The sequence below is a fragment of the Paraphaeosphaeria sporulosa genome, assembly GCF_001642045.1.
Source record: "Paraphaeosphaeria sporulosa strain AP3s5-JAC2a unplaced genomic scaffold CC84scaffold_7, whole genome shotgun sequence".
Taxonomy (NCBI): domain Eukaryota; kingdom Fungi; phylum Ascomycota; class Dothideomycetes; order Pleosporales; family Didymosphaeriaceae; genus Paraphaeosphaeria; species Paraphaeosphaeria sporulosa.
The window spans coordinates 800,533-813,153 of record NW_017253366.1 but is presented as its reverse complement, the minus strand read 5'-3'; the positions used below and the strand labels follow the sequence as shown (position 1 = coordinate 813,153).

The window sequence follows — 12,621 nt, the reverse complement described above, 5'->3', positions numbered from 1 at the left end:
TGCAGCATGTCGACTTACCGTGTCCTACTGCCCAATACTAGTAGTCCAACTTGTGTTCCAAAAGAGGGCTGTCATTCCATCTGTTCATATATTTACATCGAAAGCAACATACACATCATTCAAAACAACGCCGAGCAATTCATCCACAGATCCCTAGTGCACCACCTTCCCACTCCACTGATTGCAATCAACCTGCACAGCACTCCCCACCGCCAGCCCAACCCCACTGTTCCCAAACAATGCCTTCGAAGCCCCGCTATCAATGCAAAGATCAAAGTTGAGGTTGGCTCCATACTGGTTTGTGCCCGTAAGTCCATTCTGCGCGCAGAGAGGGTTACCACTTGCTACGCCTTACTGTCAGCCACTGTCCCCGCTTAGAGGGACACGAGAGAGAGAGAGAGAGAGAGGATGTTTACCAGGGCAGAGATTCGTCACTTGCACCACGATGCTGTTCCCCGCGTTCGACAGGTCATTCCCGCTGCTGTCCGTCTGCACAGTCAACTTCCAGCAGGTGCCGCAGCCCGGGCCCGCTCCTGCGCCGGGGCCGACACCGAACTCGTTCTGCGATACCGCGGCAGAGTACCCGGGGGAGGTGTAAAAGCCGCATGCGGTGCTTGCGACATTACAGTTACCTGATCCCCAGGTGTCCGTCGAACCGTACTGTGTGAAAGACGCTTTGTAGGTTGTTGCTGCGGTGGTGGTCGTGCTGAAGGCAGCGGCCGTGAGGAGAATCATGGACATCATGGTGGAGGACTGGTGTGCGAGAGGATGAGTGAGTGGTTGTCGAAGTGAAGTGCTGATCCAATTTGATGCGGAAACAAAACGGCAACACATCCGTTGATATATATACTCGGCTCTGCGCTCCGAGGAGTTGCTCCACAGCGAGGCCTTCCTTCGTCACATCCCACCTTTCTCGCCTCAATCCAAGGTCACTACCCCCATCTCCATCTCGGCTGCGCACAGCTAAGCCTTTCGCTCCACACAGACAAGCTTTCTGGCACCGGGAGATTGCCGATGCCATCATGAACCGGGTTATTGGACGAAACGTTTTCCCGCATTTTCTTCTATCTGGGGCCGCGTCCCGCTGCGATCCGCCACAAGGGGTAAACAGCAATTTCAACGCTCCTCTTTGCGTCGTGCAGTCGCTCAACTCGAAACGCCCGCGAGACCCTGGATTTGAAGGTGGTTGTGGATCGGCAAGGGTAACGTCGCTTCGTGGGACGCGGTAAATTATACTCGACCTGCTGGTATATTATACTCGGCTTAAACCTCCTCTAAGCGCGCTAAAGGCGAATAGGGTTAGGGTTAAAGGGGTTAGGGCTAGAAAGTGTTAGAGTAGAGAATTATCCCTATATAATTGGCTCATATAGTCTGCGCTAGTCGTGAGCTCTCTATATAATTGGATGAGGGAAGGTTTTAAGCCGAGTATAATATACCAGCAGGCCGAGTATAATTTACCGAGTCCCTCGCTTCGTCCACGTCCTCGTCCGCGCCAACGTTTCAGATACAATGTAGTGACGATCTCGAATGAACTGGAACGGCTATTCTTTGAGAAGCGCATTCGTTGTGTATACCCTCTCAGCGAGAATCACTATCTAGCTCCACGGGGTTTCATTTCACAGCGAGGACACAAGGAACTGGACGTGTAAAACGCACCTCATCTTTTCCAAACTCACTATAATTTAATAGTCTTTCCCGAGATATATGGCCATGAAAAGTTTACTTTGTTGGTCTAGTCCCTGTGCGCGCGTCCAGGAGGTACTTCGTCAGTGGTGGAAACAAGCCCTACTAGCGCGATCCACGGTCATCCGCAGAGCAGCTCGTAAGAAACGCCGACTGGAACTTGTTGCAGCGCGCAGAACCTCGCGTCAGCCTGCTACATGATCTTTCTCGATGTGTTTTCCAATTGCGCCGCAACAAAGCGGAGCGGGAGTCTGCATGACCAACGTTGGTGCCGGTGCAGCTAAACACCCATTGTAGACATTCGCAGCGCCGGCTTGGAGGCGCGATTGCTCTCCTGGCCAAAGGGGAAAACACACACATCGTAATCAAATCGATAGCTGACCACCTTCCGTACGCCCACTACCATCGTGACAATCACGCATCAGCAGACCCAAAAACCACAGAAAAGTCTTAGGGTACCTTTGATAGACCTAAATATGATCATCTAACCACCCATCTACTCGTTATATACAAGCCCTCCCATTACTCTAGACCTTCCTACGCATCCAACGGAAACCTATCCAAAAACTTGAAAGTCTTCAGGCCTTCCTTGAGCCTCTCGCCCAATACCCCAATCTCTCCTGCATACACACCGGGCGTACCCGTCTCAATGCCTGCCGATTTGAACGCCGCAGGCCCCTCACCCACAGCCGCAATCGGCTTCCCCCACCTGTAACCATCCTGCAGAATCTGCAGCGGACGGCCCGCAGGATACAGCGTCGCGAACGGCGAGGCCGTGGCGTTGCGTCCCGCTGCGGAGGAGGTAGAGTTTGAGTTCGCAAGGTTGCTGGGCGCAGTGAAGAGCGCATTGGTGGCGTCTGCGACGACGAGGGCGTCAAACTGGCTAGCGTCGCTGGCAGAGTAGGTCTGGTCGATCCCCTCGCCGAGCTTCTCAGCCACGACCACGAGCGTGACGTTAGCCGCTTTGAGCGCGGCCTTGAGCGTGCTGGCGCTGGAATTGCCTGGCGCGGAGGCGGTGGTCAGGTAGCCGACCTTAAGGCCGTCGAGCTTGAGCAGTCCGCCCTTAGCGACGGACACGCCGGTCGTGGTGTTGTCATGGTAGTACGTGTCGTCGGCTTCGGGCGCAGTCATACCAAGAGCGGAGGCGACGCGCACGGCGACGTCGTGGCTGATGCGGTTGAGCTGGATGAGGACGTTGGACTTGACGACATCGCTCTTGAGTTGAGAGGTTTCGAAGCGGACGGCGTTAACAATGAACTGCTGCTCCACGGGGAGGAGGGAGTTAAAGAAGAGGCGTGGTTGTGACCAGACGTCTGCGAAGGTGGAGGACACTGCGCGCATGAGTTTGCCTTTTGACGATCGGTTGGGTGCAGTAAAGAAGCCTCGTCCAGCGGTTTGGTTGGCCTGTTTGGGTGCGCCTGGGTTCACGGTGTTGGGAGAGTAGGCGGCCGTGTTGAGAGGGATGAACATTTGCGCTGTGAGGAGTTAGCTCGGTGGGAGAAAACGGGGGCAAGGACCTTACCAGCACCATCACGATTGTTATTGTGGATAGGGACTCGTGGTCGGTTAATCGGGATCTGCTCAAAGTTGGGACCGCCGTGACGGTTGAGTTGGGTGTCAAGGTATGAAAAGATACGACCTTGGAGAAGTGGGTCGTCGGTGAAATCGATACCTCGCACAATATGGCCGGGTTGGAACATCTGGCAAAGTCAACACATAAAACATTGAGATTTGACTCAGCACTTACAATCTGCTCAGTCTCCGCGAAGTAGTTCGACGGATTGCGGTTTAGCGTAAGCTTGCCCAGAGGTGTGAACGGCACAAGCTCTTCTGGAACAATCTTGGTCGGGTCAAGAAGATCGAAGCCAAACCTCAACTGATCATCCTCATCCATGATCTGGGCTTGGAATTCCCACTCTGGATATGACCCGCTGTCGATGCTATCCCACAAGTCCTGGCGATGATAGTCGGCGTTTTTACCCGCGGTGACCTGCGCCTCTTCCCAAAGCAGCGAAGCTTTGCCCTGAAGTGTCTGAAAGCGGAACTTGACAAGCTTCGTCTTGCCGTCACCAGTGACGAAACGGAAGGTGTGGACGCCCCAACCATCCATGTGACGGTACGAGCGGACAGTACCGTGACCGCTCATGGCCCAGAAGAGTGTGTGGAGACCGCTTGGTTGTTGGCTGAAGAAATCCCATGCCGTGTCGTGGGCGGTCGCAGCCTGGGGAATTTCGCGATCCGGGTTTGGTTTCACAGCGTGGATAAGATCTGGGAACTTGATGGCATCTTGGATGAAGAAGACTGGGACGTTATTTCCAACAATGTCTGTTTGTGGCGCGTTAGCAATGCGGCTAAGACAAATGCACTGCCAAAACTATCGGATCACATGATGCCAAGCGTCGCGACGGATTTACAAACGGGTAGCAGCGTCCAATCGGAATGCTGATAATAACTAGTTGGTTCTTGAGATGACAGAAATGTTGACTTACCGTAATTGCCTTCATCGGTATAAAACCTGACGGCGAAGCCATGAACATCGCGAACAGTATCAGCCGATCCTCGACTACCAGCTACGGTAGAGAATCGGATGAACACATCGGTTTGTTTCCCGCCCGAATTAAGGAAGGAAGCGTCTGTTATGTTTGACCAATCGCCGTAGGACTCAAACACTCCATGCGCTCCTGCACCTCTAGCATGAACCGCTCTTTCGGGAACCCGCTCGTGGTCGAAATGTGTGATCTGATCGAGTCAACTTCGATTCAGCTTCAAAAGCTGGAATAGGCCTACCTTCTGACGGAATATGAAATCTTCAAGTAGCGTCGGTCCCAGTTCTCCTGCTTTCAAGCTGTTCTGGTCTTCAAATGGACCACCAACATCACTTGTCATATAATCCCCTTCACCGTCGTTGAGCTCAAACTGTGCCATGAACTCATCCGTACGAGCAGCTTTTGGGGCCGACTCGTCTCGCCGGACAGGGGGGTGATGGGCGGGAAGGTCACGAGCATCGCTCTCCATGTAAGGACATATTGCCTGACTGAGGCCGCTGAAGGCGGCGAAAGCCGCTAGGAACCGAAAAGCTACCATGTCGAAGCTGGCTGACGAAGGAACCTAGCGATCTGGACGGGAGAGGTGACCTTTTATATCGTACTGATCAAAGATGCCAGCCGGAAACTCCCCGTCCTCCGCCCCGCTGCCACTTGCCGAATGAGGTAGTTCCATGGCCATTCCTGGAGGGAATAAAAGGGTCAAGATCGGTAAGTTACAGGGCACCAGGAACAAAGAATACAGACCGGATATGGAAGTCGATATCGGCATAATCCAGCGGTCGTATAAGCAAACTGCGATCGGTCCTTTTGCTGGGACGTGTGAACTTCCTTTTTCAGTACCTGCTAGAAAGGTGTGATCAGACCAGTACGGCGTCATGGGACCCACTATATGAGTGTTAGCGCTCCGATTACAAGGATCCAACGGTGACGCCGAGTAAGTGCTAAGCAGTGAATGCGGCACGGGTCACGACAGCTACCCGAGATCCTCGAAGTCTCAAACTCTGTAGAATTATATCTCCATGTCACTGGGACCTCAAACCAACAAGGATGTATGCAGAAGGTGAAGGTTTCCAACAAAACAAAGCGCCTCGTATAACGCAGCCTATGTTGGATGTGAGGTATAATCATTGATTGCAACGATAATTGTTGCACGAATGCCAGCGAATAATCTGGCAAGGACTGTAACCTAGCGTGAGTGACTGCCACGGACATATCAAGAAAATGACGGCGCCATCAGTTACGATCTGATGGTATCTCGGCAAAGAGACGCGAGGACATTCGTGGATTCCAAAGCTCGTTCGACGCTGGTGGTACCAAGGACATGTAGCGTGGCCGAAGAGGCTACTGAGTCCAATAGACCACGCGTGTCCCTGCGTGATGACGAGAGACTAGGGCTGGGAGATCGATCTGGCAAGTACACAGGACTATGAATTGGAGATTGGCGCGGCTACCTGGTTCGGCAAAAGAGATAGGGAGTTGTGTGAAGTATGTTGCTGCTCAAAGAAGCATAAAGGATTATGGAAGCATGGTAACCTAGATCAACTGATGTTAGTAATTGTGAAGTCCTCGGTGGTCGAGCTGCCAAGGTAAGGCGGTGCTGCAGCACCAGCACCCTTTGCATAAGCTGCGATTGGCGCAACCAGGGTGGCCCTTGTATAGTAAGATATTAGGTCGGAATTATCTCCGAGCGCGCTGTGCGATGTCTACACGCTTTGCATAGTGTGACAAAGAGAGGTGTGCATGAACGCCAGCTTCGCGGTAAGGGTAGGTGAATGCGACCTGGGCCTGGCATCTTTTTCGACACGTTAACGAACGAAGCAGAATTGTTGGTCATTGATGCAATATCGCCAGACCAGGATTGCGGTTGACGAGCCAGGAACATGGAGAGCAATCCTGGACGGCGGAAGAGCCGCCCGTTTAACGATGATCGTCCCACCAGCCTCGAGGCTAAAGCGGGATGGCTTAACGATAAGCCACAACAAGTGACATGCGTGTTGCGGACTTGTACGACCGCCTATCCCACGAAATGGCGTGGCCGTCATACCGTGTGCTGTCCTCAAGCGTCTACATGACACCGTGGGATTGCGGTCCCTTTGTTGGAAGGTCGAACAGAGGGCGCGGAGGTATTGCGTGCCGTCGGAGCACTGCATCAGGGTCCACAATTCCCTAAATCCCGCGAACACAATTTGATGACAGTTCTAGGAACAGCCGGTTTCCCAATTGCCCTGTTCTGCATCGGCAACGGAAAATCGGGGCAATGCGGCCGCTGACGATCTCCATCTGATTTATATGTATAGGAGTCCAGACACCTTGAATCCGTCAGCAGGAATTCTTCGATGCCTGCCTCCGCATTCGCACCGTTTACGATGGTCGAAAGGTCGCCGGGAATCGCCCTGGAAGTCACCATGCGTACGATACTGCGCACTTTAGAAGTCCCGAGAAGGACGACACGCGTCCCGTTGACAGAACTGAATCGTCACTGGGACCTGTGTTCTTGGTTCCTAGGGCGCTGCGAATAGAATAGCCTCCGCAGGCAAGCCTCCAAAAGGGCATGGGATAGTAGGCGATGAGCAAAAGAGTTCGCTGCGCGCTGCGCGATTGCCAGTCACCATACACCTGGCCATGTCAAATGGTTGTACTCTCCTTGCGACATCAGTCGTCGGGTCGTTGTAGCCCTCCAAGACGACGCTTCGTACAGTGCCGTCCCCACGCAGACGTAGCATGCACAATTGCATATCTCGGTGCTGCTCCTTTATGGCCGACAGCCATTGCATGCCGCATGGCTGGAGGTGGGTGCAAGAGTCAACGACATCCATTCACAATTCAACAACTTCTCTTGTCTGGACAAGAAGTCGCGACGACTTGGTGTTGCTAACTAAGCGTGGTCTCCTTCCCCAGCGCGTGGCTTGCCATGACGTCGGCGGGCGCTTCCTGAACCACTGCTTGCAGCCCATGCCCCCCGAACCTCAAACAAGTTCCTCCTCCGCTCCACTTCCCAAAAGCTGCGCGCCAACTGTTTCAAACTTTCCGGGGAGTAATCGACGCAAACCAAACGACCACTCATCTGCAATCTGCGCAGCCGCCCGTGAGACCGTGCGACTTCCCAAGCGCCGCATCCCCACGCACCAGGCTCTGGCTAACAATAGCTGCACTCAGATCGCGATATAACAACCAGGCCTGCCTCAGGTACAATCAGAATGTAAGCTGGTCTTCCTCTGTTTTCCTTGCATCTTGCGCATTTGGTTCACAGCATCTACCCTTTCTTCCGACCTTTCCCGCTACTCGTTCTGTTACGACTTCAAACTTGCCGGCATCACAATTCACAATGGCCATCTATGCGTACCCCTCAAACCCTCCACCTCCGCCGCCACCTCCAGCTTATTCCAGCTCTCCACCTCGTTCTCTGAGCCGCGCTCGTTCTTTTAGTAACATGTCTGCGCGCGTCAGGAATCGATCCTTATCTATCCGCTCCAAGAAGGATGCGTCCAGCAGTGGGGAGAAGGCGACACCGAAGCATCGGTTTACTATGGCATCGCTCCGCGGCATACAACAACCAGACTTGTCGAAGAAACTGTACAAGCTCATAAAGACGGAGAACCATGCTATTGGCGCCTATGAGTCGGCCGGACGCGAGCGCGTCGCCATAGCCCAACAGCTCTCAGAGTGGGGCGAAGCTACCAACGACGATGGCATTTCCGAGGTCTCGGACAAGCTGGGAGTCTTGATGGCAGAGATCGCAGAGCAAGAAGACTCGTACGCCCAGTCGCTGGAAGAGTACAGGGGTGTCCTGAAGCAGATCCGGAATACGGAAAGCTCGGTTCAGCCCAGCCGCGACCACAAGGCGAAGGTGTCGGATGAGATCGCTAAGCTCAAGTACAAAGAGCCGCAGAGCACTAAGATTGTCCAGCTTGAGCAGGAGCTCGTCCGCGCCGAGGCCCAGAGCTTGGTAGCGGAGGCACAATTGACGAACATTGTGAGTGCTTCGTCGCATGCGACTCAGTTTGATACTGATTACTGTAGACTCGTCAAAAGTTCAAGGAAGCTTACGACATCCACTTTGCAGCCACGATCGAGCGCGCCGAGAAACAGATCATCTTAGCCAAGCAGGCTCGCCGCATTCTCAACCTCCTTGACGACACGCCGATCGTTCCAGGCGATACCCACCCGGAGTTTGCGAACGGCGAGCATGCTCGTCAGATCCTCAATGACGCCGAAGATGAGCTTCGTAACTGGCAGCCAAACCTCGAGCCAATCCACTCCACTGCTGGAACCCTAGGAGTCGGCGCCATGCCTGGTGCTGAGCCAGCCTACGGAAGCGAAACTGGGCAAGAGGTCGAGCACCCGGCATACAGGGAAAGAACAGCTCGCAGCAGGAGTCACAGCGGTGAAGGACGTGCCGCTAGTTTCGGCTCGGTGGAAGCCGGTGGTGAAGTGCAGCCTCATTACACGGAGGCCGAGCGGCGGGAGATGGCTCAAGCCGGTGTCATCTAGAAAAGACAATCGCCTTGGAGGGCTGGTCCGCGGCGAATTGTGGGATTCGATGAGCAAGTGCTAGGGTGTAATGACTGTTACGACGCGTATGGTAGACTCGAATTTTCGTGTAGGACTAATGGTCGGCTCCTAGAGCCAAAAATGGATGCCTTGAGGAAGCTTCAACAAGGACTTTGTTTCTGCGTGATTGTCCTTAAAGCGCGTGACGGAGGCTGCCTGGACGTATGGACACTAGGAGATCTGGAACTGCAGAGGCGGTCGGGCATATAAATGGGGCAAAGCGCACGGACCTAGCGGGGCGACTAGCGCGGCGTGCTCCGAGAAGACACATGGAGCTCATGTCGAACCTCACCCTTCGAAATTCGCATCCCCGCCCGACATCCGCCGTTCTCCCATCTACACCCTGACAGTACGCACTCGTTGGTCGCGGAGATCGCAATGGCTCCCAAAAAGAACCGCTATGTGCAAGATCCCGCCTACAGCATGGGTGGGAACGCGGCCCTGGGAGGTGCAGCGGCTGGCGCAGTCCCTCCCCAGCAAGACTTCCAAGCACAGTACGGGTTTCCTGCGACAACCAACGCACCAGTGCCGCAGTATGGCGCACCGCCCCAGGGTTACCCGGTTGCTCCCCAGCAGCAGCAGGACCCGAACGCGCTGGGCCAGCAGTTCCAGTCAATGAACCTGGGAGGACAGCCGCAGCAATTACCGCCACAAGCTCAGCAGCCTCAGATCCAGCTGCTACCCTCAGACTTGATTGCAGGTAGCTCTTTCCTCGGGTCACATCTGGTGCGCCGTTGCTAAGTGTCCCAGCACCCGTCCAAGCAGTTGAAGTCGACGCTCCGCCGCCTCCTATCGCCCTCCCCGCGAACCTCGCCGCGACTCCTTCGCCGCACGCCAACTGCCCCGCGCCGTACATTCGCTCGACGCTCGCAAGCGTGCCAACCACCCACAGCCTCCTGAAGAAGTCGAAGCTGCCTTTCTCACTGATTGTGCAGCCGTACACGTCTCTCCACGAAGATGAGGCGCCGATCCCTGTAATCGACGACCAGGTAGGAGATTCGCCTCAACGCCCAGCCAGCAGGAGAGGGAGGAGAATTAACAGAAACCCAGGTCATATCGCGTTGTCGGAGATGTAGGGCATACATCAACCCATATGTGACTTTCCTCGGTACGAGCCCACCGGGTACGAAATGGGTGTGTCTTTCGACGCTGGAAGGCATCCCAATGGCCTAGCTAAGACTTGCACATCCACTGGTGCCATCATTCGACATTGTGGCTTGCGCTGACTTGATATCCAGATCACGGGCACCGCTGGCGTTGTAACATGTGCAATCTTACGAACGATGTCCCGCAAGCATTCGATTGGGATGCGGCTCAGCAGAAGAGCGTCGATCGCTGGCAACGAAGCGAGCTCAACTACGGCGTCGTCGAATTTGTTGCGCCCCAAGAATACATGGTCCGACCACCGCAGCCATTGGTATATCTGTTCCTGATTGAGGTGGGACAAGCATCTTTGGTGAACGGACTTTGCGCAACAGTGTCCAAGATCATCGCAGAGGCCCTTCCACGGATACCCAACGCAGACGGCAGGACGAGGGTTGGATTCATTGGTTTCGACACGAGCTTATACTATTTTTCAATCCCCCGCGATGGCAGCGAGAACAACGACCCCTCCATGTTGGTCGTTTCCGATCTTGACGAGCCTTTCCTCCCCACTCCCGACAACCTCCTCGTAACCCTGTCCGAATCGATGCAGAACGTGCAGACCTTCCTCGAAAAGCTTCCGACCATGTTCCAGGACAACCCACAAACAGGATCCGCCATGGGCTCGGCCCTTCGTGCTGGTCATAGAATGACCGCGGCTATCGGTGCAAAGATTACCGTGCTTTCTTCTTCGATACCCAACGCTGGGTTTGGGAAGCTCGAGAACAGAGAGCGGAAGGATATTCTGGGAACCAGTAAGGAAGGTAGTTTGTTGCAAACGCAGAACTCCTTCTACAAGAGTTTTGCAGTTGAGTGCAGTAAGAATCAGGTCTCGATCGACATGTTTCTCTTCTCCAGCGCCTACCAGGATGTCGCTTCGCTCAGCAACCTCCCGCGCTATACCGGAGGACAAACCTATTTCTATCCCGGCTGGAATGCGGCGAGACAGGAGGATGCGATCAAACTCGCACAGGAGTTTACAAACTACCTTAGCTCCGAAATCGGGCTTGAGGCAGTTCTTCGTGTCCGAGCCAGCACCGGCCTCCGCATGTCTGCTTTCTACGGCAACTTCTTCAACCGCTCCTCGGACCTCTGCGCGTTCCCGTCATTCCCTAGGGATCAGCAATACAACGTCGAAGTTGCGATTGATGAGACTCTTACGCGGCCACAAGTCTTCCTACAAGCTGCCGTGCTTCACACAAGCTGCAATGGCTCAAGACGGATCCGCGTGATGACCTTGGGACTCCCCACGACTGACAACATCGCGAGCGTGTACGCGGGAGCCGATGCGCAAGCTATCACAACTTACTTCAGTCACAAGGCCGTTGAGCGAGCCCTTTCTAGTGGACTCGATGCCGCTCGAGATGCTCTTCAGTCAAAGGTCATCGAGATCCTGCAGACGTACAAGTCAAACATTGGAGGGGGCACAGGAGGACTTAGTAAGTTTTTACCTTATACTCACCAATCTCCTTCAGCTAACAATTCCTAGCACTGCCTGGCAACCTTCGTGCTTTACCTGTGCTATTCCTTGGTCTGATCAAAAACGTTGGCTTGAGGAAGAGTGCCTTGATACCCTCGGATCTACGCGCTGCCGCTCTCTGCCTCCTTTCAACGCTACCAACCGCTCTGCTTCTTCGATACATATACCCAGCATTCCATTCCCTTCATGACATGCCCGATGACGCTGGCGTACCCGACCCTCAGACCGGCAACATTGTCATGCCGCCACTACTTAACCTCTCGTCCGAGCGCATTGTACCCTACGGTCTCTACTTGCTTGACGATGGCGTCAACCAGTTCCTGTGGGTTGGACGCGACGCAGTACCGGCGCTGTTGATGGACGTTTTTGGTATCGAGGACCAGTCATTGATTAAGCAGGGTACGTATTCTTGCATATTCTACCAAACCCTCGCAGCGATTCGCTAACGCACAGTACAGGCAAGACGACCCTGCCCCTGCTCGACAACGATTTCAGCCAGCGCATCCACGCCGTGCTCGAGAAGGCGCGCGACCACAAGGCCAAGGGCGTGGGTAGCATCACCGTCCCGACACTCTACGTGGTCCGGGAAAGCGGTGAGCCAACGCTCAAGCTGTGGGCACAGACGCTGCTTGTCGAGGACCGCGCAGACCAGGGTGTCAGTCTGCAGCAGTGGCTTGGCATGCTCCGCGAGAAGGTACGTTCTGCCCTCGAGGATGTGCCGCTTATCCTCTCGACGTGGCCTGATTGAGCGAAGGCTGACGAGTAACCAGGTTGTCCAGTAGGCGGACAGTATTATAAAGGAAGGAGCGAGGGAAGAAGAAAGAGCAGTCGTCCACCTGCTTGGGCTGACTTGAATTGTTTGGCGACCGTGCTGATGCGATGACGGATACGAAGGGTATGAGAGGGGCGGATGGGACGAGATGGCGGAATAGTCACTTGGGCCGACGTTGAATGCAGCCCGGGCTCTGGGCACGGAGCTTAGAGGTGTTGCTAGACCTATGCAGTTCAATCCTATAATGTGCAAACATAACGGTTCTATAGGAAAAGAGGGGAGAGGTAGCTTTGAGCGGTTACTTGCTGATGGCAGATGTATTGTACGAATGGTACGTGTCTATGCATGTATCTGCTGTGATTTGCGTACTAGTGTCTCTCATGGGACTCCGATAACTAACAGTTGATCCTGAAGTTACTTAGGCTACTCACGATTTTAGCCCTGTA

The 12,621-nt window shown here is 54.3% G+C and overlaps 4 protein-coding genes across 4 annotated transcripts; 2 read left to right on the top strand and 2 right to left on the bottom strand.

Moving 5' to 3' along the window:
• Positions 1-153: 153 nt before the first annotated feature.
• Positions 154-1,208, bottom strand: CC84DRAFT_1260793 (uncharacterized protein; the record flags this gene model as incomplete). The annotated part of the gene is made up of 2 exons (XM_018185011.1): positions 417-1,208; positions 154-344 (listed from the first exon to the last, which is right to left on the bottom strand). Exons 1-2 carry the CDS (start codon positions 832-834, stop codon positions 154-156), a joined length of 609 nt encoding a protein of 202 aa, XP_018034046.1. The 5' UTR covers positions 835-1,208.
• A 995-nt stretch (positions 1,209-2,203) lies between these two features.
• On the bottom strand, positions 2,204-4,749 carry CC84DRAFT_1123102 (catalase-domain-containing protein). Its single transcript, XM_018175649.1, has 5 exons — positions 4,471-4,749; positions 4,173-4,422; positions 3,431-4,008; positions 3,206-3,383; positions 2,204-3,158 (listed from the first exon to the last, which is right to left on the bottom strand). The coding sequence occupies exons 1-5, from the start codon at positions 4,696-4,698 to the stop codon at positions 2,221-2,223; spliced, it is 2,172 nt and encodes a 723-aa protein (XP_018034045.1). The 5' UTR covers positions 4,699-4,749; the 3' UTR covers positions 2,204-2,220.
• A 2,435-nt stretch (positions 4,750-7,184) lies between these two features.
• On the top strand, positions 7,185-8,947 carry CC84DRAFT_1197353 (uncharacterized protein). The gene is made up of 5 exons (XM_018181516.1): positions 7,185-7,322; positions 7,386-7,428; positions 7,677-8,202; positions 8,250-8,622; positions 8,816-8,947. Coding segments are annotated over exons 2-5 (939 nt in total). The 5' UTR covers positions 7,185-7,322; positions 7,386-7,426; the 3' UTR covers positions 8,854-8,947.
• Positions 8,948-9,080: 133 nt separating this feature from the next.
• Positions 9,081-12,492, top strand: CC84DRAFT_1149266 (Sec23/Sec24 trunk domain-containing protein). The gene is made up of 7 exons (XM_018176668.1): positions 9,081-9,480; positions 9,531-9,769; positions 9,831-9,888; positions 10,019-11,362; positions 11,413-11,802; positions 11,862-12,097; positions 12,174-12,492. The coding sequence occupies exons 1-7, from the start codon at positions 9,159-9,161 to the stop codon at positions 12,183-12,185; spliced, it is 2,601 nt and encodes an 866-aa protein (XP_018034043.1). The 5' UTR covers positions 9,081-9,158; the 3' UTR covers positions 12,186-12,492.
• The last annotated feature ends 129 nt before the right edge of the window (positions 12,493-12,621 follow it).